Source organism: Osmerus mordax, chromosome 4, assembly GCF_038355195.1.
Source record: "Osmerus mordax isolate fOsmMor3 chromosome 4, fOsmMor3.pri, whole genome shotgun sequence".
Classification (NCBI taxonomy): Eukaryota; Metazoa; Chordata; class Actinopteri; order Osmeriformes; family Osmeridae; genus Osmerus; species Osmerus mordax.
The window spans coordinates 12,191,727-12,215,456 of record NC_090053.1 but is presented as its reverse complement, the minus strand read 5'-3'; the positions used below and the strand labels follow the sequence as shown (position 1 = coordinate 12,215,456).

Sequence of the window (23,730 nt, the reverse complement as noted above, 5' to 3'; positions counted from 1 at the left end):
CCTCTTCATTCAAATCTTTCACCACAGAGATAAAAACGTATGGCGACTTCATCATCGTAGCGACTTCATACTTCTCATCAAAGACCCAACTACTGTGTAAAAAAACAAGTTTTCTGCACACAGGCTGCCACCTAGTGGCAAATTGTACATACGCCTAAAGTCTCTGTTTCCTTGTGGCAGTGAGGAGTTGGCGATCACTGATGAATTAATGAGAGGGACAAACAATATGTAGACACAGTAAGGTTGCTGACATGTGATATGCTTAGCAGTGAGTAAACCTTATGATGAAATGCTTTTGTTCTCAGGGCCGGAGGTTTTGACTGCCTTTTAATACTGAGGGATATATCTGTGGTTGTCCGGGGCGATGGCAGACATTCTGGAGCTTCGAACAGACGGGAATTCTCTCCTGAAGGCGGTATGGCTCCGACGCCTGAGACTCACCAGGCTCCTGCTGGAGGGGGGCGCATACATCAACGAGAGCAACGAACGCGGAGAGACCCCGCTTATGGTGGCCTGTATGTCGAAACACAGCGACCAGCAAAGCGTGAGCAAGGCAAAGTTGGTCAATTACCTGTTGGACAACAAAGCGGACCCCAATATACAGGACAAGGCGGGCAGGACAGCTCTGATGCATGCCTGCATCCAGAGGGCGGGACACGAGGTGGTCGCCCATCTACTCACAAACGGGGCGGACCCCAGCCTGGAGGACAGGAGTGGGGCGTCTGCTCTTGTCTATGCTATCAACGCAGATGATAAGGAGACCCTCAAGCATCTTCTGGACGCATGCAAAGCAAAGGGTAAAGAGGTCATCATCATCACAACCGACAAGTCACCATCAGGGACCAAAACCACAAAACAGTACCTCAACGTGCCCCCCTCCCCAGAGATGGACGAGCGCGGCACCCCCACGTTCTGCACCTCTCCCTCTGATATTGACCTGAGAGCCTCCCCCACACCTACCTTGCCTGAGCAGCAAAACACTATCTTCAGTTTTCAGACAAAATTGAAAACAGCCTCTAGCACAGCCACGAAGCTTCCCAACGGGCCCACCTCACCCACCCGACGCCCGGCCAACCCCAAACGGGCTCGCCTGCCCCAGCTGAAGCGCCTGCAGTCCGAGCCCTGGGGGCTGATTGCTCCATCCGTTCTCGCAGCCGCAGCTCACGAGGAGAGCAAAAGGTCCCCCTCGGACGAGGACGTGGTCACAGGCATCAACGGACTGTCTCTGTCCAAGAGGTCAACTCTGTCTAGACAAAACAGTGTAGATGGCAAGGAGGGGCTTTTCCCTCTGGTCAGTGACCAGCCCACCAAGATGACTTCTTCATTGTCGGTCCCTCCAACTTCCAAAGCGGCGTATGAGCGCTCTTTGAGCCAGCACCAGCCCCTGGCACGACGCAGCACAATCCCAACGGAGCATGACGGCAGTAACACCAGTGGACCTGCTAGTCTGAGAGACACAGTCCACAGAAGAAGACTGGGCACTGATCACTATGACTCTGACTCACAGCTGTATTTTGACTCTGGCATGGTAGACTCTCCAAAAGTTCCCCTTGAGCGGAGGAAACTCAACACGTCTCCTCTGGCCCTGCTGACCAGCTCCAGGGAGTCTCTGGACAGCAACGCGAGCACCTCCTCTCCCAGCACAGCCCGCCGCCGTGCCCCTGGCCTCCTGGAGAGGCGGGGCTCAGGGACTCTGCTGCTGGATTACATTTCCCATACCCGTCCTGGCCACCTGCCCCCTCTCAACGTGAACCCTAACCCTCCCATCCCTGACATTGGGGCCAGCAGCAAGCCCTCATCTCCTCTGGCTACAGGATTTAGATCAATAGCTCCAGTAGCACCAACCTCACCAAAGAGAGGCAACCTCAAGACCAAGAAGAAACTTATTAGAAGGCACTCTATGCAAGTGGAGCAAATGAAACAACTTTCTACTTTTGAGGAAGTGGCCCAGCAGTGATAGCACTCTGTGTTTATGTGTTGCATTTACGCCTGAGTTTTCTGATCCTGATGGCAAAATTCAATTTGAAATGGTTATGGATGTTGTTTAATTATCAATCATTTACCACCAATTCAGATTTAAACTGAGCAATACATCATGAAATATCAGCAACCATTATTTGAATTTCCCGTATTTTAGAAACAGATTATTAATTTATTTTTCATGAAGAAAATGAACACCATAACAAATAATTCTAAATATAATCATCAGGATCTGACCCATTCCTCTTTGTTAATTCATTAACACCTGCAGTATGTGGAAGACAGACAGATGGCTCCTTTGTAGCCAGCAGGCCCTCTGGCTGTGCATACTGTATGTCATTAGTACAACATGGGAAATGGACTTAGTAATGAAAGGAAAATGTCCTTGTCTTTTGTATGTGCTGTAGGTTGAGTAAGACATCGGTTTTGACTGTTCGTAGCAAACTTGTAAACAGTGCCTTCAGGAAAAGAGAAACATAGGGAATATAGAAGTTGTATTTAGCATTCATAGTCATTCATTATGCAACCAAAAGGTGTAGTGTTTCAGTGCTGATGGTTCAATGCCCATTATGATCAAAGCTATACACAAACCATGTAGTACCTAATGAGTATACACAAACAATGTAGTACCTAATGAGTATATACAAACCATGTAGTACCTAATGAGTATACACAAAACATGTCTGAATGGTATGCCTTAAGTAACAGATAACAAGTACAGTTATATGAAACAGCACCTTTGAATGTTGAGATTAAAAATTAAAAGAAAAAGATATTGTTGCTTCGAAGGTTAAAACCTTTTGTACAGTAAAATAAAGCACATGTAGTTCAGTATGATGTATTCCCGTTCCATGACAGAACAGCATAATTCTTGTTCAATACAAACTTCAATACAGACATTGGTGATCTTTGTCAGTTAGAATAGCATTTTACACTTTATGGCAATCAATCAAAGTTAAGGTTAATAATATTGCTTCCATGTAATTTAACTGTGAGACATTTCTTCTGTCTAAAAGGCTCATGATTAACATAATATGATGCATAGTATTTTTGTATGTAGTTCGCTGTATATTCTGAATAAATGTCTCTAAAACATTTATCAGATACGTCCTACTTCTTGAACACAAGCACAAGGTAAAAGCAATGTACTTGATAATATGAGCTGACTACAGTACCAGTCAAAAGTTTGGACATATTTTCCCGTTCAATTGACATTTGATCGGGTGACTGCTCTATTGACTATGCTGGGTCCCTCCCCATTCATCATAGCAGACCAACCATGGAAGCACTCAACTCCCACAGCTTCTTAGCAGCTTCATCATCCTGGCCTTGTGGGGCCACTGCTTTAGGGACACAGTCACTACAGCCCGAAGAAAAAGAAGATTTCAGTGATACTGACAACATACAGTAGACCTACGAAAACTTTATTTTAAAATGATTCCGCTTGGGAATGTCAATGTCATACATACAAAGGTAAGGACCACAGAATTATGGTGTCTGACCTGTAGTAGAGTCCACTCTGGTTGTTCAGGCTCTCCTCTATGGCACAGTAGATGGAGGTCTGGGCTCCCTCCGTTGGGGACTTGATCAGCAGCATCAGAGGCTGGTACACCACTCTCTTCCACAGGGGCATGGTGGGCCAGAAGTGCCGGCCCAGTTCAGTGTGGATGATGCCCGGGTGGAGGCAGTAGGTGGTGACTCTGGTGCCTGTATGCAGGAGATATCATGCCCTTTTTCTGTGAATCACAAGTTATTTCAAATCCCAAACTGGGTTCAAACTATGTCTATGGAAAAGTATCACACAATTATTCAGTTAGGTAGACTTGATCTAAGTTTCAGTTATCATGCATGCCTGTCACCACCGACACATAACTAGATTTAGATTAGAATGAAATTACCTTTAAGTCGTTTGGCCAGCTCCCTTGTGAAGAGAACATTTGCCAGTTTACTTTGCCGGTAGCTTTTCCAGGGACTATAATCCTTATCTAAGTTTATGTCATCAAAATGGATTTCACCTGTCAAAAATAAAGTTGCAGTGTATGATCTCTGGAATAATATTATAATATATAATTTATAAGGGATCTTTAAATTCCTGTTGGATAATCACAAACACATCTTGTTCCAACTGAACAATGACACAGCGAATAAGACAAAAGACAATACCTTTCTCGTGAGCTAAACTGGAGACATTGACAATGCGACTTGGAGCTGATTTCTTTAGTAGATCCAAAAGGCAGTTTGTCATCAAGAAGTGGCCCAAGTGATTCACACCAAACTGCATCTCAAAGCCATCTTCAGTTTGCCATTTTGGACAACTCATGACACCTATAAACAAAACCACCAAACCAAAGTAACAGTTATAAGTCACAATTGAAAAATGTTCAGTTGCTGTGGCATTTTATTTATTAGGTCTTAAAGAGTTTTCACCTGCGTTGTTGATGAGGATATCTAGTCTCTCTTCACTTGCTAGGATGTCTTCGGCTAGCTGTCGCACTGACTGCAGTGATGCCAAGTCCAACTTTTTGACAATCACATTCCCGTTCCCACTCCTCTGCCTAATGTCTTCTGCAGCTTGGTTTGCTCTTGTCATGTCTCTGCAAGCCAGAATGACCCTTGCCCCTATGGTACATGAATCACAGTGAGCCCAGCAATTTTAGAACGTATTCAGATGCTTGTTGTTAGTGCCAGAGAATGTTTAATAGGGAGAGAGACAGGGAGCCTGTCTACTCTGCTAGTGCTCACCCCTGCTAGCCAAATCAACTGCTGTTTCTTTGCCAATCCCCGTGTTGGCTCCAGTGATCAGGACAGTCTTCCCATCCAGTCGAGCTTTGCTCCGACACACCCCACCTGACATCCATCTTCGGACAGCAAATAGTCCCACTCCTGTCAAAGAGTACGCACACGTTTGTATAGTTGGAGATTTGTAGGCTACTACCCCTACCAAACATTCTATTTGTCATATCTTCAATTTATATCTGTCCAAAAATAACAATAATATTAGCTTACCTGTAATTGTAACTAAAGCAATCGTTTTGGGATATCGTCGAACAAAGATCGTCAAAGATTTCCCGTACTGCATAGCTTTAAAATTCGATTCTCTGTAGATGCAGATGATTCTCAGGCCGCTTACGTTGTTGCTTCATCGACTGAATAAATCCATTCTCACAATCTCAGTTTTTAAGAGTAGGAGAAGCAGTAACTTTACAGTGCGAACAAGAAACAATGCCAGACTTGTTACACAAGGTATACAGGCTACTGTACACACAGCCTACCCGTCCAATGTCACTTTAAGCAGTATGCTTCCGCTGAGGTCAAACCAACCAGAATATTGCAATCCTATCGCAGTCTCTTACGTAGCCTACTAGCCTAGTCGCTTGGTCAGATTTTTTGTCGATAACGAAGGTGAAAAGTCACTTAACTGAGTGAAAAAGAAAAAAAAAGATCTCACCAGAAGTCACTTGTATTGGCTCGCTGAAATGTCGCTATTACGTGATGACGTCCTATATTGCGTCAATGTTTAGATCTGTGGATGTACTACCATTAAAGTAGTGTCCATCCCTCTTAACAGTTATAACTATAACTTAATAGTTTGGCTTTTAATCAAATACATTTTATAATGATGTTATGTAACATTTTTGAGTAGATGTTGGTGGTGGTAGGCTATGTGTAGATATTCGCAGGCTACATATTTTCTTTGTTAGCTAGGCAATATAGTGGGTTGTTCGATGATCACTAGGCCAACGATAGCGAAATGTTTTGATAATCTAAAATCATACAAGAAGCAATTTCTCCAAACTTCATCCAATAGAGGGCAATGTACAACCACTCATGTTATTAAATGCAGTTGGACTTTTATTCCAGAAGATGGCATTGTGAGCAATTGGTGTAAAAGTCGCTTGAGGCGTATAGGCTGTCTATGTTTACCAAGATTGGAAGTTACCAAAGCCCTATCGCACTAGTGATAGACTCTCTAAAAGTCTATCACTTTTTTTCACCTAATAAATTAGTATGTGCTTCTAGGGGAACAAACTATTTAAATTTGAACAGAATATAATTCTGGACCTGCTTTAAACTGATCCTTTGAAGAGGGATTTTAATGTGTCACCATCATATCACCATCACATGCTCTTGCTACAGACGACAGTTTAGCACAGAGAAAAGTAAACTGTTGGTCAAAGGTATAAGATACAGTTGTGACCTCTGACCTCAAATTCTGCTGGTTGAAACTTGAGATTGTGAGCTATTGGGGTCTGTCTCTAAGTTAAAACTTTTTTACGACGTTACACCTTTAACCTGACAAATTCTGTCAAAAGAAAAATTACATAAAAGGTGGGAAATGTGTCCATATTCTGCACACTACAGCCAATTTGCATTCCATATAATTTTATGACAATGTAATTTAATAGCCTACTGCACAGTGTCATTTAAATCAGAGAAAAGGCCTATATGTAAATGGTTGAGTGATATTATCTGCAAAAGCTAAATCCTGGATTTATTTCGATGAAAAAGTCTGTGCACTACTGATGACCTTTAATGTCTGACTTCTCACATCATACTTGGGAGGTGACCTGCCTGGTCTGGGCTGAGGCCTGTTGGCTCACCTCCAAACTTCACTCTCACATGACTGCGCACTTCCCATTCTTTCTCCCAGTATGGTATCCCTCCCCAGCTAAAATTAGAGCCAGTCAGTAGAAAAAGTAACGTGAGATGAATATTTAAGCAGTCCTTCTTTACTTTATAATAAATCCGTTTTTCAATAAAGTTGGGAGTTACCTTAACGTAGGCCTATTTCTGTGCACAATTCCTATTTCATACAATTAAAATTAAAGATCACTGACCTATGCAATCTCATAATGGGGTTTATATAGGAAATAGGAAAAGTAATCAAGTAATTTACCACCGAATGGACATTATACCCTTTTTCAACTTAGCAAAAGAAATGACACTCCCGACCTTTCTATCGAGTCAAGCGCGCTTGCCCAGTAAAATAGCCAAGTCTGCTCAGATTTTTTGACGTAGGGGGGGCGGGGGAGGTGCTGTGTATATTGCATTGCTTGGTGCACCATATCGCTCCTTTTCGCTTTTAGGTTTATCGGACATCAGCTGCAACTGACTTGGGCAAGACATGGCTGGATACTTGAAGGTCCTCAGCTCTTTCTCGAGGTCTGCTGTTACTCTTTCCAAAAACCCTGCAGTGCTCGCACCAGCGACCATCCAGAGTTTGCAACAGAGGAACTGTAAGTTTCATGCAATCCATATACTGACTTGGAGCACAGGTTCAGTTTGTTTAGACTGCTTTTTGCCTTAAAACCAAGTAAACGCACCATAAAATGTCATTCTTGATGAGGATAACTCAGAATCGTAAATATTGCTGAGTATAACTAGCAGAATTAAGAAAGTTAGATACTTTTCACACACTTAAAATGTAGCTACATTGCTAACTGTATGTTGTTTGTAAACAGCAGACAGATTATAGCAATTGTAAGGTTCTACCAGCGACAGAACTAGATGTAGCAAACTAACGGTAAGTAGCTACTTCTTCAGACCACTCAGAAACACTGATGGTGATATGGTAGCTAGCAAGCTAGGCAGCTAGTAGTAGGGTATACCGAGCGAATCGTCTTTGTCTCCCACAATTTTACGGCATCCATACACAAACGTATGAGTAATAAATCCATAACGTTTCCCTTCATTCGTTTTAAACCCGCAAAGCACGACCATCGGTTATTTGATTGGGGATGTGCAACAAACAAAAGTACGAAAATGTATGAATGTCTGATTTGACCCACAGTAAACGCTAAGATCATCATGGAAAACAAGCAACATCCCCCAGTTTTCAAGCCGAAACAGTTCACACTTTTCTGGTGCATTTAAAGCAGTTTTATTGATGGTAAATTGATAATGTAACTTTTCCAAGGTCAGTTCCCAGACTGACTCGCTAAAATGACGAGACTGTGACTTCGACAACAATGGCCGCCACAAGTGTTTTAGCTTTTTCAGATTGTAGGCCATTCTGACTGCTGATTTGCGATGCAATCTTTTGTGTTTGTATATACCTCTCTAGTGTTGAAACGGCAATGCACTGATGTTTTAATACTAATAAGCCTAATGTTACGACTGTGGAAAGACTCAAAGATGAGCATTTCTTGCAGAAATGCATGATCTGCTCAATTTATAATACTTTATTGATCAGGGGAAGTGCAATTCCTAGTTTTGGTCAGATTAATCTGTTATCCCAGAGAGCACTCGCCCTCTATGCAACTTTGTGCCCTCTGACAGCTGAAGGGCACCTTGTTCGCAGAGTTGCCTCATGGAGAACTCAGCACAGGGCTATTTCCGAATTGTGATGTGCCAATAATATATGAAAGTCACCTCAACTCACTTTTGTATTTGGTACCATCCAGCTGGGTATCTGTGAGCCTTAACTAAACAGGCTCTGAACAGATTAAAGGCTTTGCTACTGTTAAAACAACCCCCTGTCTATCCATTTGGACTTGATATCCTTTTGTAGTTTAATGGTCCATGTAGTTGAAAAGCAAAGCCACACACTGTAACCTTGAGTGTTGCTTTGAAGACCAAGGACTGACAATGGATAAGATGAGTATTACTTAAAAAGAACAACAAAATGCTCCCTATTTAGGAATCATACAAATGAATGACTTGTGAACTGGTGTCCCACTGCATTGTTCGTCTTCTGCAGCAATTTAAGAAACAAGTTGTTCATAAATGGTGAATTGAAAGGTTTGTTCTCTCTTATTCCAGTCACACTGAATGCTCATTTTTTTATTGTCGGTAATTACAGCTTTTAATACATCGCAGTGAATAGTGAGAGTGAGTGAGTCAGGTGGCTGAGCAGTTAGGGAATCGGGATAGTAATCAGAAGGTTTCCGGTTCGATTCCCGGCCGTGCAAATGACGTTGTGTCCTTGGGCAAGGCACTTCACCCTACTTGCCTCGGAGGAATGTCCCAGTACTTACTGTAAGTCGCTCTGGAGAAGAGCGTCTGCTAAATGACAGTTAATTTAATAGTGGGGTGTAGATTTTAATGGAGATTATGTATTGATGAAATGTCCTATTATTACCTTCCAGCATAATTTCTTCTTTAAATGTACTGCTCTTCACAAGTTTGTTTAGAGAAGTAGGCTTATTTTAATCAAAGGTAGTCCACTGTACAATTTGTCTTTATGAAGTCCATAAATGAAGAGACTATGCAGAAAATGTTATCAATGTGATAGATCTCCCAAAAGGATAGTCATCTTCTGGAGCTGTGTACTATATCTGATGACCTTTTTTAAGGCAATGTAAACATAATCTGTGACTGCTGAGCATAGGTGAATGTTACACACCTTTCAGACCAATAACTAGGGGTTTCCTCTTCTTCTGAGTGGGTCACATTTATACTAAACCCAGGACATGGGTAATTGGTGCTCTGTTGATGTCACTCAAGTTTAGATTAAAAAAATTCACCAGCTACACCTGGTTAGTGAGTGAGAGGGTCAATCCATGCATCTCACCCTATGCATCGTGCATGTTTTTTAGAAGGTATTCAGTTGAGCGAACAAGCAGTAAAAAAAAAAACTATGACTTTTGCTCTATGCATTTTCTTTATGTAAACTGAGTACCTGACAGGAACTTAAAACGTCCAACTGACAGGTTAAACAAAAAAAATATGAATACAAAAGTCCTCCCACTTTGCTGATATCTGTTTTCAATGCAGGTCTGGAATCTAGTTTGTTGTTGAAATTAGGGTTACATAATACTATGAAGCCAGCCCCCATCCCCTCATTGGTGAATCTCTTGCCTATTCAGATCTAGGGTATTCTGTGATTCAACCAAATCATCTGCTTTACCCATGATGCACAGCGGGGCACAAGTGTGTCATGCAGAATGGCAGATGGGAGGGGGGACATGTCTCATTTTGTCCACACTTCAGTGTCAGTGTGTACACTGCATACCTTGAGTCTGCTCAAAATACAGGATTTTTTCCCTCGGTACATTTTCTAACAAAGGGCAGTGTTTTCTTATCTCTCTGCTTGCAAACACTACATATTGTGAAAACTGCTGCTCAACACCTGCATTTGGAAAGGCTAGGACGATAGTCCTCTGACATGGTCCAGTCATGACTTTATAGAGAGTTCAGCAACTGTCTGTTTTCGCAGGTGTTGCCAAGGTCCTAGTACTCAAGTTACAGATTAGCTAAAATGTCTGCTCATGCCACGTGTATCCTTGTTCTGTAGGTTATATCATGAAGCATGCGGATCAGTTTTAGATGGGCCCAGTTGGCAGTCTTATTGACGCCATTTTGTTTGGCCTCTGAAATATAAACACTTTTTGTATGTTAGCAGTGGGAGCATTGGCAAGAACATCCAACTAGTCACCTGATTCTGTTCAACCTCCCCTGAACTCCCGTCCAGGATGGTCAATCCATTTAGTCTCCTAGAGTGAAGTAGAGTGGCATCTCAGTAAAATCATTTGAGAATGTCTTTGTGGCAATGTTTCATGATGTAACAGCCCAGTATGAAGACAGTAGTGTGGTATTTGTGCCAGAGGACACATGGAACATCATCACACCTATACCCTTTATTTAGAGACTGTTTTGTAATGCACAGTCTATTCATGTAGCTTGTTCCAATCGTTTTTATTTTAGGTGTTTGACCATCAGAGACTCTGCTAGTGCTATTTATTTTTACCACATGTGCAGTCCCACAATGTAGCCGCTAACCAAAATGTTATAGGGCACTTCATTGTTGTTAGCCATGATTTACTTTAGTTTTAGACTTCTTTTTACCCAAAATAAGCCATACTATTATTTCGGACTTTACTTTTCACTGCTGTGTAAGGCATGGGTGGCAGGATTGCAAACTGATGTGTTGTTTTGGTTGTGAACAGATGCAGACAAGCGTATCAAGGTGTCCCAGCCAGTGGTAGAGATGGACGGAGATGAGATGACCAGGATCATCTGGGAGTTCATCAAAGAGAAGGTGCTAACCCTGGGGTCCAGTGTTGGAACACGCAGACATGAGTGTCTATCCTCCCCTGAAGCAGAGACAGACCACTGCTATTTGACTGTTCTATTTTTATAGCACTGACTGACATGGAGAGTGTGTGTGTGTGTGTGTGTGTGTGTGAGAAGGAGAGAGTGTGTGCTGGTAGATTATGTCTGTGACGCGGGGGAGGGGTTAGCAAGGTTTCACTCACTCACTGGCTGATTGCCTCTGGGGGAGAGCAGATGGTGTGTTGGCGCTGGTTTAAAACATGGAAAATCATGGTCGCAACTGTTGTGGTATTTACATCAACAATATTTAATAACATGTAACAAGAAATGTTTGTGAAACCTTTTTTTTACATTTAGAATTTTTTTTTTTCTTTCAATAACATTGGTGATATGGTACGTTTTGATGCTCAGACTGGCATTCATTTCAGTAGTGTTTGATTATAAGACACTCGCATAGCATTCAAAAATGTAAACTGTCTGGAATTTTGTTATTGCTGAAGCTACCTAGGAAGGACATGATTCCATTGACAAGGGCAACACAGCTGTTGCCATTTTTAGGAGGCGTTCACTCATCTGTGTGTTCTTGACCTGTAGCTCATCCTGTCCAACGTGGATGTGGAGCTGAAGTACTATGACCTGGGTCTTCCATACCGTGACCAGACTGATGACCAAGTCACCATTGACTCTGCCATTGCCACTAAGAAATACCACGTAGCAGTCAAGTGTGCCACTATTACCCCTGATGAAGACAGGGTTGTAGGTATTTGATCGGCATGACATCAGACATTGACAAGTCAGTTTGTGAAGCAGTGGAATAACAATAAAGGTAATCGATCTGATTCAATGAATCAGATCAGATTAGATAAATGTATGTCAGAATTACAGTAGGCCTACATTAAATACAGTGTACATTTATTGATTACTGTATACCATGTACTAGTTATATAACTGATCGGACCAAATACCGGCTCTGTAAAGTAATTATCAAAAAATGTCTGTTGGAAAAAAAGGAAATGTCTTATTATAGTAAATGTTAAACTAACTTTAATAAAGATAATATTGGTTCCTCTTGGAGATAGAACATAGTTACTTCAGACATAAGACATGGTTACTATGAAGGGTAATCGCTCTTGAGACCCTGTGACTGTATTTGTTGAGTGTAGATGTTTGTTCTGATAACTTGTGTTTTCCACCAGAATTTAGCCTGAAGAAGATGTGGAAGAGCCCCAACGGAACGATCAGAAACATTCTGGGCGGCACCGTCTTCCGTGAGCCAATCATCTGCAAGAACATTCCCAGGCTTGTTCCCGGTTGGACACAGCCCATCACCATTGGCAGACATGCTTTTGGTGATCAGGTCAGATCAGTTATTTTTGAATTGCAGAAACACTTCTAATTGAAGTGTTTTGTTTATTTTTGACATTGTGTATTGTTTGTCTTACAGTACAGAGCAACAGACTTTGTTGTGGACCAACCAGGCAAGTTCAAGATGATCTTCTCTCCTGCTGATGGCAGCACAGGCAAGGAGTGGGAAGTGTTTGACTTCCCTGCTGGTGGCTGTGGAATGGGCATGTACAACACAGATGAGGTGAGTTATACAAACAGGTTAAAGAAGGTATTGAGCTTTATTTAGAGAAATCGATATACTTATTTGAAATATCATTACGCTTTATTTCTTATTCTTAGTGAAAAAAAATGCAACGTTCTAAATGCGTTACTGTAAGTTTTATACAAACATGCAGTCTCACCGTGCATTGGTCCACCGTTTCTGAAACCCATGCTGTTAGCCATGGAGTAACCTCCCATGAACTTGATTTCAAGCCGTTTGTTGACTATTCAGAACACCGGTTTGTTTGGTTTTACATCAAACGTCAGGTGCAGTGGACTTTCAGCTTGTCAAGGGGGAAATGAAAGTGTGAAGTACTTCTGGATGTCCCAGGGGTAAGGGAGGTGGGGGGGAGGTGTGTGTGTGTGTGTGGGGGGGGGGTGCGGTACTAATCAGGCCAATAGCGAGACTGTTTTTAACCTCTGAATGGATTGTTTGACCTCAACCTGTCATGATTCTTGCTGTCATGCTCTTTTTGTTGCCTTAGTCTATTACAGGCTTTGCTCACAGCTGCTTCCAGTATGCTATTGGCAAGAAGTGGCCTCTCTACTTGAGCACCAAGAACACTATTCTGAAGGCCTACGATGGCCGCTTCAAGGATATATTCCAGGATGTTTTTGAGAAGTGAGTCATCATTTTTTTTTTACTTCCTCAACCTGAAAGGTGTAAAAACTTATAAAGCTTGGTCTCAAACAAGCATGATACCCCAGTGTTGTTCAATGTCCTCCTGTGCCAACAGGAACTACAAACCCGAGTTTGACAACCTGAAGATCTGGTACGAGCACAGGCTTATTGATGACATGGTGGCCCAGGTGCTGAAGTCCACTGGAGCCTTTGTGTGGGCCTGCAAGAACTACGACGGGGATGTCCAGTCTGACATCCTGGCTCAAGGTGAGACATGCAAACCGACACCCAGCCACATGGCTAACATGTTTATATGTTAGCCATGTGGCTAACATGACTTTGGGTGGTTGACCTCCTGTTTTGCTTCACAGGCTTCGGCTCTCTGGGACTGATGACCTCAGTGCTGGTGTGTCCTGATGGAAAGACTATTGAGGCAGAGGCAGCCCATGGAACCGTGACCAGACACTATCGCGAGCACCAGAAGGTTTGGCTCATCCTGTTGTGTTGTTTTTTAGGTCCCATGACCGTTTCAAAAATTGTAATGTTTTAATTTCTCAACATGTTACATGGCAGTCTGAGTCCGTTCACAGTGACCTGCAAATGGTCTACTTGTTAGTTGTGCGTGAAGAGTGCCATCTGGTGGTGAAAGTGACAACGTTGCTATGGTGATCTCAGGGTTGAATAATTTACTTGTTTGTGATTTACCTCAAAGGGTTAAGATTAAAGGGGGGAAACAAGTATATTTTAAAGTGCACACATGTAAACTCCTTCACACTACCTCTGTCTGTAGGGAAGGCCGACCAGCACCAATCCCATCGCCAGCATCTTCGCCTGGACCAGAGGGCTGGAGCACAGGGGAAAGCTTGATGGGAACCCAGACCTCATCAAGTATTAAAATCACTACATTTTAATCTGCATATGTTTTATTTCAATAGTGGATGCTAACGCTGGGTTTGATTGCCAACACCAAATTCTACCTGACACCAAAACGTATGACCCGCAGGTTCTCCCAGACTCTGGAGAGAGTGTGTGTCGAGACCGTGGAAAGTGGCGTCATGACTAAAGACCTCGCTGGCTGCATCCACGGCCTGGCCAAGTAAGCTCATCATCATAACATATACAACCGATTCATTCTTTACTGCAATCCCATTTTGTCGCAGGGGTTCTATATATCCAGGAAGGGTGGTTGGGTGGCTGTGACAGACAACTAGATGACTTTGAGCAGCCCCTGGACATGCATATTGTGGATTAGTTGGTAACATTCTGTCTTGCCTTTGCAGCTGCAAGCTGAACGAGCATTACGTCAACACCACTGACTTCCTGGATGCCATCAAGAACAACCTGGACAAAGCTCTCGGCAAGTGAAAGATTGAAGTACAGCTAGCTTGAAAGTGACATTGTTGTCATTTAATGTTTTTGTACCTCATTTGTAACTTAATAGGTCAAGATATCCACACGCATACTGTCAAAGGAAGAAGTATTGTGTAGAGAATGATGTACTGTGCCCTTACTGTAGGTTCCTGCACCGTCTTGAGCTATTATATCTAATGACTCCTTCTCCTTTTACCATGTCCTCACCTCTGACGTTCTATTTTTGTATTGTGAAGTACTATCAAATACTGTACCATAAGTTGGGAGTGATGGCCATGTCAAAAATACTTGCTAATAAATCTGCCTGGTTTAATCCTTTGAGTGTTCAGACTCCAAACTTCTCTCAGACCATAAAGAAAACGCAAACGTGTAAAGGTAAATAAATTTATTATTTTACAGTATTGTCTGGTACACAACATTTTACATACAGCTCTATCGACAGCATATCCACATCAATGTGTAACAATACAGAAAGCCATTCAAATTTCAAGATGGTTTTAGTCCCCCTTTGTTTCAGCACTACAACAGTGATGGAATGAACAGACACTGGAGAATTCACAAATTAGCATGTTGGATAATAAATGCACTATATCAACATTGTAGGATACCTTGTTTGCAGGTTATACATTTGAAAGCCTAAGCACTGGGAAAAGAAATATATTGTGAATATCCCAAATCATTTTCTGCTGGGTCCATGGCCCTGTCACATGTTGGGAGGTTGTCGTTCATCACTTTGGACCAGCGTGGAGCGTGATGGATGGCGTGCTCTCACAGACACACAGGGGCACTTAATATTTCTGTCCAAAGTTTTGGGGACAATTCCTTTTGAGATTCATCCATGAAAACCCAAACTGCAATAAGCATGCAGAGTTTACATTGTTTTTGAAAGATGTTCCGGTCTGTCCCACTGAAGCCTGGGCAGGACATGAATTGTGAAGTTTTTAGAAAAAGCTGCAGCAGGCTGCTCTGGAATAATCTTTTGGAAACATCTGAGGGTGAAGAGAAGAAACCCTAAATGTAATTACATGAGGTCTGCTATTGGGCTACATTAAATCGAAACGTTCCAGTTTTGCTGGAAACAAGATCAAGATGAGGGCCACAAGGACTGATACCACCTTGGGCCGGAGCATTGCGACTGAATTATATATTCTTTGGTAAAGTGGCTGCAATAACAGGACAGCTGAATTGCAAACCTTGTGGTGAGTTGTATTTTGTACCTTCCTGTTGGGTTTTGGATAGTAAAATTGCCTTCGCCAACTGGTGATCACTGATACACGTGTTCCTTGCCAGTGCAGGAACTTCAGATCAATTTGTCACAAACTCATTCAGTGCCAAACAGAGAGGAATAAACTGTTTTTTTCAGTGCCATTCATCAATCATAGTACAGAATCAGACAGTTTTATCATTTGAGGAATATACTCAAGTGAAATTAAATATAAACAAATCCTATGTAAGTAGTTTTTAGAGTCAATGAGATGTAGCTTTAACAAGTCACAGTATGAATCTGATACAGAGAGGAAATTGTTTGCCTGGAATTATGACCTGCTGGAACTGAGGCTTTGGTAAATTACATGAACAGAGTAAACCCGCTCACTTTTGTGTCCACAGCCTTTAATACATTACTAATAAGCCAGCTGACTTTCTTAACCCTTGTGCTGCCTTCGGGTCACATGACCCAAAGGTTCATAACGAACCACCGTTGTGTTTACCCAATACAAAAACAAATAAAAATAATTTTCTTTTAACCATTGCAATGTGGGGGGTCTGAGACAGCCCGACAGTTAAAAGAAAATGCTTCACTTTGTTTTTGTAGGAGGTAAATTTGTCGCAATACGACGGTGGGTCACAATGACTGATGGGTCAGAATGACCCGAAGATAACACAAGGGTTAAAAGTGATGGAGATCTCTGAATGAGTAAGTGCATTAGATCATATTAACTCTATATGCATTTCCCTGGTACAGCTCTTGGGGTGTGTTGTATAGTCCCCAGTGTTGACATTGTGAAACTGCTAATTTGACTAAATAATAATGTTTCAGTAGATTCACAAAGTTGCTGTCGTAAATACAAAGGAGGGTTGGGAGGGCAGTCTACAAACTTTAGAACACGAGAATAAAGATTCCAGTGCATATGAATGTTCATATCCTGCCATGTTAACCCAATGCCCTTACAGAAAGTAAAAGCCCATTGTGCCTAGGTCAGTAGCAGTTTATGGCGCTACCCTTTTATTAGTTCACACTTTTATGCAATTTGTAGTCTCTTTAAATAATTCATGCAGTGTTGTACCGCCCTGCACCCTTTCCATAGCTGCTGTAATACTCAATTTCAGACAGTTTAGCGATGTCTGGCGTATTGTTGCTTGCCAGGTTCTCTCGCTCGCTGAATTCAAAGCTCTCCTCTTCGTAGTCTTCCTGACCCTCCATGTCTGCAGGGGTTTCTGAGGAAGGAAACGCAGGGACAGAAAATATGAGCCCACCCTGTCCTCTGACACACACAAACACACCACAGCTACCACTGACACCCAGTCTCATTAAAGACAGCGGAGGGCTCCTCCTCCGTGGCCTCCATATCACTCTCCACTGATAGAGACAGGCATGTCTAATCCAGGCATTGCTATATTTACTAAACACACGGGGAGGGAGTGCCTGAGAAAGCACCAAAACACTTGGCCAGCAGATTACAGTACATGCTGAGTCAAAGTGCATTAGGGACTGGCTAAGTGACAATTAATACAACATAGCTGTCAAGGGAATATGCAAATGTGTGGTGGGAGGCACGTCTTGTGTTGCTCTGTCTAGTATTGCCAGAAGAAAATGCGTATCAAGGACTACAAATGAAATACATTCTTTATGATTTACTGGGTGGAGAGGTGTATAGAGAGTTCTAGAATCGAAATAGCTACCTTGTTCCTCTATGGAGGCGTCCAGTATGCCGTGTTTAACCTTCATGTGTCGGCTCAGGTTGCCCTTCAGGTTGAACTTGCTGGTGCAGTAAGGACACTTGAAGGGCTTGCTGCCAGCATGGAGGTGCATGTGGCCCAGGAGGTTGTACATTCGGTTGAAAGACTTCCCGCACACCTGGAGGGAACCAAGAGGACAACACAGGTCAACCCCCACCACTCTGTCACAGCAGGACCCAAGGAAAGTTCTAGCGGCGTCGGTGGCTTACCTTGCATTTGAAGGGCTTGACGGGCAGGTGGACGATCATGTGCGTCTTGAGGGTTTGCTTCTGGACGAAGGTCTTGAAGCAGACGTGGCACTGGAAGGGCCTGATACTGGTGTGGATGAGCATGTGCCTCTTCAGGTTGGCGGAGAGGGTGAACTCGCGGGCGCACACATCACATTTGAACTCCTTCATGCCCTAAGGGAACAAGGTGGGCCCACGTTTGAATTCACCTCGGTCTAAGGAAGCATTTTTGAGTCGTCACAGGTTGCTTCAAAAGGGAACCAAAAACTCTGCAAACTTTGCACACACAAACTGCAGAAATCTGGAAAACCTCATCTACGGCGCGTTGTTGGACTCTTACACACTGGCTCCACCATGTGTTGGCTCTATGAGAGAGACGCTGTCTAACTATCATATTTATACGTGAACACAGATCGACATTTGATGTGAACACTTCATCTTACTGAGAGAACAAGTCACAGTGGAGTGAATAGATTAAACGTGACAGAGGACAGTAAAGCTGTAAGGCCAATGTGTATTTACCATGGCTAATCTGACTCTTGAATTGAGACCAGGGCTCTAGGACTGGGATTAACCAGCAGTCATAAAGGGAAGTATCTGTTGCCATACACACATGGGTGACACACCTTACAACACAAAGCACATGCACACAGGGTGAACCTAACACAAAGACACAAGGACTTTGAAGACTATGTTTGCGTAATGACAGGTTTTGGCTGGATACAAGGTCAAATTTTCAACTACAGTAAACTGTGAACAATTATTTTGAGACTGGTCGTTCTTTAGGTCTGACAATCTTTGGCTGTGCTTAACCCGGTCTGACTTTGGCTTGCTCTAAGCTAGGGGTTTGTCTCGAACGCAGTCAGGGAAAGGTATAATATCATGGTCTGAGAACCAGTGGGGTTCAAGTACCTGGAGTTCGGGAGCCTGCACGGTCAGTACCTTGTGAGTGAGGGCGTGCTGTCGGAGGTGGTGGATCTGAACAAACTCCATGCCGCACTCTGGGCACACGTAGGGCCGCACGTTCTGGTGCTTCATCAGGTGGTTCTGCAGCTGGCTGCGATAGGCGAACGACTTGTGGCACTCAGGGCACTGAAAGGTGGCGGGCCCCTGGTGGCTGGTCTGGTGGCGCTTGAGGTGGGCGTACGTAGGGAACTCCATGCCGCACTGCGAGCAGACGTGGCAGTGGCCGTTCTCGTGCTTGCTCTCATGCGTGCGCAGCTCGCTGGGGTAGGCGAAGCCGCGGCCGCAGAAGCGGCAGCTGTAGGGCTTGACGTCCGAGTGCTGCAGCATGTGCCTCTTCAGGTGGCTGGTCTGGGTGAAGGCCTTCTTGCAGACGGTGCACTTGTGGGGCCTGGTGCCCTGGTGGGTGAGCAGGTGGGTCTGGAGGTGGCTGGGCTGCTTGAACAGCTTGCCACAGTGCAGGCACTCGTGGGGCTTGATGCCGTTGTGGCCCAGGATGTGGGTGACCAGGTTGTACTTGGACGTGTACGACTTCTCGCACATGCGACACTTCCAGCGCTTCAGGCCCTCGCCCACGTCCACGCAGTAGGACTCGTCGATTTGCACGTTGATGTCCAGGCGGTCGATCTGCATGCGCCGGGCCAAGTGGCCCTCCGGGTCGGCCCACAGCATGGCCTGGGCCCCCTCCTCGTAGTCCCCCGGCAAGGCGATGTCGGCAGCCTCGTAAGCCACCTCGCTGGACTCGTAGTAGCGACTCATGGGGGGACTCTCGCTGTCCCTACCGGTCTTGAGGTTCAATGCTTCCTCCTCCCCGTCATCCTCATCCACCGCCAGCTCCTGGCCCCCCCGCTCCGCTCTCCTCGTCTCCCTCCTCTCCTCTGGCCTTGAGTCCTTCGGCTGGCTGGATGTCTCCTTGACACACACCGGGCAGCTCCCACAGGCCTGCTCCTCTTTCACCGGCCCCCTGTGGGGGAGGGCTTCCTCCTGTTTGCTCGGGCTGCGGCCGTTCACCATGTGAACGCAGGGAGGGAGGCTGGCCGAGTCCAAACGCTCCCCTTTCACCTGAGGGGTGCGTGGGCTAGGGGGCCTGTGAGAGGGCTCCCCTGAATCCCCTTCCCTCCTGGCCCTCTTGGTCCTCCCTCGGGGCCCAGGCCTCCTCCTCTCACTGCCGTGAGGCTGGCTCTCTTGCTCCCCCCCAGGTTCGGCCAGGTAGTCCCCGTTGGCCCCGATCAGCTGGTCAGCGCACTCGTACTCCACCCCTTCGGGATGGGCAGGGGGCCCCTCCCTGGGCTCTCCCATGTAGAAGCCATTGGGGGCGATGGTGGCTCCAAAAATCTCGTTCTGAGAGATGAGGCCCAGCACGGCAGCTTGGGCCAGGGACAGCACAACCACAGGATCTGTCTGGGTCCCCGCATCCACCTGGCCCTCCATCACCTTGGGGTAACACTGCACCAGACGGCCACTCTCCTCCTCCTGATATGAGAACAAATCACGGGTCATCATATACGACTTACAAATACCTAAAATAATAATTAAACAAGCAAGTAAACACATGCCACTTTTGTAATTACGATTCTGTAATTAATAAATAAATAGATAAAAAGCTTACAATTTACAAAAACTTTTCTATACATGATACATTTCTGTAGTCAAAAGCAGGCAGGGTGGATTAGAAAAAAAATCTACTTTTAAGTCTGGTAATATTTGAAGTATTTGCACACAATATTATATCCGACTCCTTCCTATTCAACTCCCGATGATAGAAGAAGGTTTTCCAGGGGTAGCCAGCGAGAGCTGCATTCTGACAACGCCTTCCTTCTTTGCTCTGAATCCACCAGAGAACATTAGATTGAGGAGATAAGTCAGATCTCTGCTAGCTAGCGCCCTGCTTCCTTCCTCGACGGGCTGTAGAATAATATGGAACACAGAAAGGGATGCGGGTCCAAACAAGGAAGTGGACTTCCGTGGACTGTCCACAGGACTTCCTGTGGGGTCTGGGGCAGCTCTAGTGACCATGTTGGGCTCATCGCTGGGCCTATCAGCCCCATTCATAAGGAGGAGCATGTCGAACTGAACTCAAACCTAGGAAGGGCATGTGTCCACTAAATGTTTGAAAAGGAAAAACAATGGAATGAGAGTGAAGAACTAGTGAGCTGCATCCTCGTGATAAACGAGAGGTAAATAGTGTACCCTTGTGCTTCCAGGTCACTCCACACAAGAAAACCTGGCTGAAGGGAAAATATATGAGGAAGCCAAGACTCCTGTCTCTTCTTTATACACCATAGAGCCTGTGCTTGCCTGCAACCTTTCATAATACAATACTGAGGAGTGAGACAGGGAGCGAGGATGGAGATAGAGGAAAAGGGAGGGAGAGATAGAGGAGGAAAGAAGGGAGGGGTAGGAGTGTGTGTGTGTGTGCGTATTTGTATGGGGGGGGGGGGAGAGTAGACCTGGATGCCCTGATAACCACGTCATTTATAATTACTGCTTTTAAAGTAGTCAGACAGAGACAGACTGTGTATTTGTGAGAGAGAAATACAGAAAGAGTGAGTGTGTATGCGAATGTGTGTGTGTGTTTGAGAGTGTATGTGTGTCTGTGAGAGATTGAGTGTGTGTGTGCGCGCGTGTGTGTGTGTGTGAAAGAGAGGGAGGGAGACAGAAAGAAGGAGAAAGAGATGTGGGCGGGGGAGGAGTGGAGGGAGGGAGAGAGAGAAATGAGATGGAGGGGCTGAAAGATAAAGAAAGAGTGGGGAGGGGAGGGGAGGGGAGGGGAGAGATTGAGTGAGCATGTGAGAGAGAAGGGAAGAGAGAGAGAAAGGAAAGGGAGAGGGAGGGGTGTGGGGGAATAGGAGAGACAGAGAGAGACAGAGTGAGTGAGAGAGAGAAAGGAGGGGAAGTAGAAAGGGGGAAGAGGGAAAAAACACGACAAAATGAAAGGCAGACAAAATGAAAGAGAAAGACCAATGAGAGGGACACAGAAAGGTAGGATAGTAATTGCAAGTCCATGGCTTCACATTTAAAGTTGTATGTGGAAAAAAACTGTTTTGAACAAAACACCAAACAATTATAAGAAAATACCAGAGGTGTGACCAGACGAGACTAGTTACACGTCTACTCTTATCTGTAAAAGATGTTCTTGCTGAAATACTCTTTTTAACGTGAAAAGTAGTCTTTCTACCTTTACATAAGAGAAAACAACACCTAAGAATCATCCAATAAATTACTCTCTTAATTGCAATTGTAAACACAGTCAAGAGTCTCGAGGCAACAAACTCACCACATTGTTCCTGGTGTGATGTTTGAGGTGTTTCAGGGATCTCATCCTTCAGGAGAAATGAGTGGAGTAAAAAAATCCAGCTCCTATTTATATCTGTGGGAGAGTGGGGCGGTCCCACGGCTCATCCTCCTCCTACTGTTGCTGTTATCAGAACTGACTGTGCCTGCCCCCCTCCCCCCGCTGCACCACCCCTTCCACCACAACACACACACACACTATCACCCCATTTCTTCTCTCTCTCTCTCTCTCTCTCTCTCTCTCTCTCTCTCTCTCTCTCTCTCTCTCTCTCTCTCTCTCTCTCTCTCTCTCTCTCTCTCTCTCTCTCTCTCTCTCTCCTCCCTCCTCTCTCACTTCTCTTTCTCTCTCCTCTGTCTCACACACTATCTTCTCTCTCTCTCTCTCTCTCTCTCTCTCTCTCTCTCTCTCTCTCGCACACACACACACATACACACACCTTATCTCTCTTTCTCACCACATACAATTCACCATGACCCTTCAACACACATTTCTCTTTAAGGCACATAGAAACACAGGCACTATCTTCTTTTAATCACTTATACTTTGCAATTCCTTCTACAAGCATGTACTGAAAAACAAACAAGTCTAAAATCTAATCTGAAGCTCCTCTGTGTGCACGCACAGACACACACACACAAACGCAAGTGTGCGCAAACACGCACAAAAAAACATCGCGCACACACAAACACATTCAGTTTGGGTGGAGGTGTGTCTGTAACTGGCTAACTGTCATACAGATAGTGTCTGAAATATGCTAAAACTTCTGGACAACATGTCGTTTGCTGGCTTAATTCCTTAATTTTATTTAATTAAACAGCAAGACTGTCTGAAGTGAAACATGTCTGAGTTCCAATAAAAATGAGTGACAAAAGAAAGAGAAGAAGAAAGGAGAGAAAAGCAGTTAGGAACAGGAGGGAGGGAGGGAGACAGACGTGGGGGAGAGAGAATAAGGAAGAAAGAGGGAGGGGGAGTGAGGCAGCGAGGAGGCAGGAAGGGGGGTGAGAGAGACAGAGAGAGAAAGAAAAAGAGAGTGAGGAAAGAGGGATGGGGGAGGGGGAGGGAAGAGGAGAATGCAGCAAAAAGGAGGAAGAGGGGAAAGGAGAGATGGGGGAGGGAGTGCTAAAGCATAAGAAAGGATGTGGTAAAAGAAAGAAAGAGAAAGAAAGAATGAGAGAAGAGAAAGAAAGAGAGGAGGGAGGGGGAGTGCTCACGAGGGGGTGGGGATGGGAAGAGAGATAGAGGGAGGGCTGAAAGAAAATGCAGTGAAAGAGGGAGAGGGGGAGGGAGGGTTAGAGGAAAGAAGGAGAGAGAAAAAGAGAGAAGAAAAAAGGGGGATGGTGGAGTGTGAAAATAAAAAGAAGAGTCCATCAGCAAGAGAGAGAGAGGGGGAGTGCAGAATGAAGAAGGGGTGGGGGGGTGGGGGGGTGGGGGGTGAGAGCAAGGGGAATGGAGAGAGGAAAGGAGATAGAGAGAGGGAGGGAGTGAAGGGAGAGAGACTGAGGAAAAGGAAAAACAGCAAGGGAAGACATTAACTATTGAACTTCCAGATTTCTTTCAGGCTGTGTTTAGACACAGTGCGGCACAGTACCTGCGGACTAATTAAAGGGTATGTGTGTTCAGCTAGTCGTTGGTTAGACCTGATCTGGGTAATGAACCAGGTATGCCCTCATGACCCATGCCCACCTTGAACTCTCCCCAACACTAGCTCCAAA

At 44.5% G+C, this 23,730-nt stretch overlaps 3 protein-coding genes across 6 annotated transcripts; 1 reads left to right on the top strand and 2 right to left on the bottom strand.

Annotated features, from left to right (window-relative positions):
* The first annotated feature begins 364 nt into the window (after nt 1-364).
* Nucleotides 365-14,893, top strand: LOC136942146 (isocitrate dehydrogenase [NADP], mitochondrial-like). 2 transcript variants are annotated; one of them, XM_067234942.1, is made up of 11 exons: nt 365-1,945; nt 10,889-10,960; nt 11,569-11,734; nt 12,171-12,331; nt 12,419-12,562; nt 13,068-13,204; nt 13,320-13,471; nt 13,576-13,688; nt 13,995-14,092; nt 14,208-14,300; nt 14,485-14,893. In XM_067234942.1, exons 1-11 carry the CDS (start codon nt 365-367, stop codon nt 14,567-14,569), a joined length of 2,802 nt encoding a protein of 933 aa, XP_067091043.1. In that variant the 3' UTR covers nt 14,570-14,893. The 2 variants fall into 2 exon arrangements, with proteins under 2 accessions (XP_067091043.1, XP_067091044.1); XM_067234943.1 differs by lacking the exon at nt 365-1,945 and adding an exon at nt 7,058-7,217 and having other exon boundaries at nt 10,869-10,960.
* Nucleotides 2,074-5,462, bottom strand: LOC136942148 (retinol dehydrogenase 11-like). Its single transcript, XM_067234945.1, has 7 exons — nt 4,987-5,462; nt 4,723-4,863; nt 4,408-4,599; nt 4,144-4,305; nt 3,879-3,995; nt 3,483-3,687; nt 2,074-3,340 (listed from the first exon to the last, which is right to left on the bottom strand). The coding sequence occupies exons 1-7, from the start codon at nt 5,057-5,059 to the stop codon at nt 3,244-3,246; spliced, it is 987 nt and encodes a 328-aa protein (XP_067091046.1). The 5' UTR covers nt 5,060-5,462; the 3' UTR covers nt 2,074-3,243.
* A 63-nt stretch (nt 14,894-14,956) lies between the features above and the next one.
* znf710a (zinc finger protein 710a) lies at nt 14,957-22,045 on the bottom strand. 3 transcript variants are annotated; one of them, XR_010876580.1, is made up of 6 exons: nt 22,001-22,045; nt 18,673-20,196; nt 17,743-17,934; nt 17,477-17,651; nt 16,459-17,011; nt 14,957-16,213 (listed from the first exon to the last, which is right to left on the bottom strand). XR_010876580.1 is itself a non-coding variant. In XM_067234944.1 (5 exons), the coding sequence occupies exons 1-5, from the start codon at nt 22,043-22,045 to the stop codon at nt 16,845-16,847; spliced, it is 2,103 nt and encodes a 700-aa protein (XP_067091045.1). In that variant the 3' UTR covers nt 14,957-16,844. The 3 variants fall into 3 exon arrangements, 1 of the variants encoding a protein (XP_067091045.1); XR_010876581.1 differs by having other exon boundaries at nt 18,703-20,196; XM_067234944.1 differs by having other exon boundaries at nt 14,957-17,011.
* Nucleotides 22,046-23,730: the final 1,685 nt, after the last annotated feature.

Coding starts and splice junctions, on each gene's coding strand:
- LOC136942146 (XM_067234942.1), top strand. CDS start 365: ATGGCAGACATTCTGGAGCTTCGAACAGACGGGAATTCTCTCCTGAAG. Junction 12,332..12,418: donor GACATGCTTTTGGTGATCAG/GTCAGATCAGTT, acceptor TTTGTCTTACAG/TACAGAGCAACAGACTTTGT. Junction 13,472..13,575: donor GTCTGACATCCTGGCTCAAG/GTGAGACATGCA, acceptor TTTGCTTCACAG/GCTTCGGCTCTCTGGGACTG.
- LOC136942148 (XM_067234945.1), bottom strand. CDS start 5,059: ATGCAGTACGGGAAATCTTTGACGATCTTTGTTCGACGATATCCCAAA. Junction 3,996..4,143: donor CAGTTTAGCTCACGAGAAAG/GTATTGTCTTTT, acceptor TATTTTTGACAG/GTGAAATCCATTTTGATGAC. Junction 3,688..3,878: donor GCTGGCCAAACGACTTAAAG/GTAATTTCATTC, acceptor TCCTGCATACAG/GCACCAGAGTCACCACCTAC.
- znf710a (XM_067234944.1), bottom strand. CDS start 22,045: ATGAGATCCCTGAAACACCTCAAACATCACACCAGGAACAATGTG. Junction 20,197..22,000: donor ATCACACCAGGAACAATGTG/GTGAGTTTGTTG, acceptor TTCTCATATCAG/GAGGAGGAGAGTGGCCGTCT. Junction 17,652..17,742: donor TCAAGCCCTTCAAATGCAAG/GTAAGCCACCGA, acceptor GGTTCCCTCCAG/GTGTGCGGGAAGTCTTTCAA.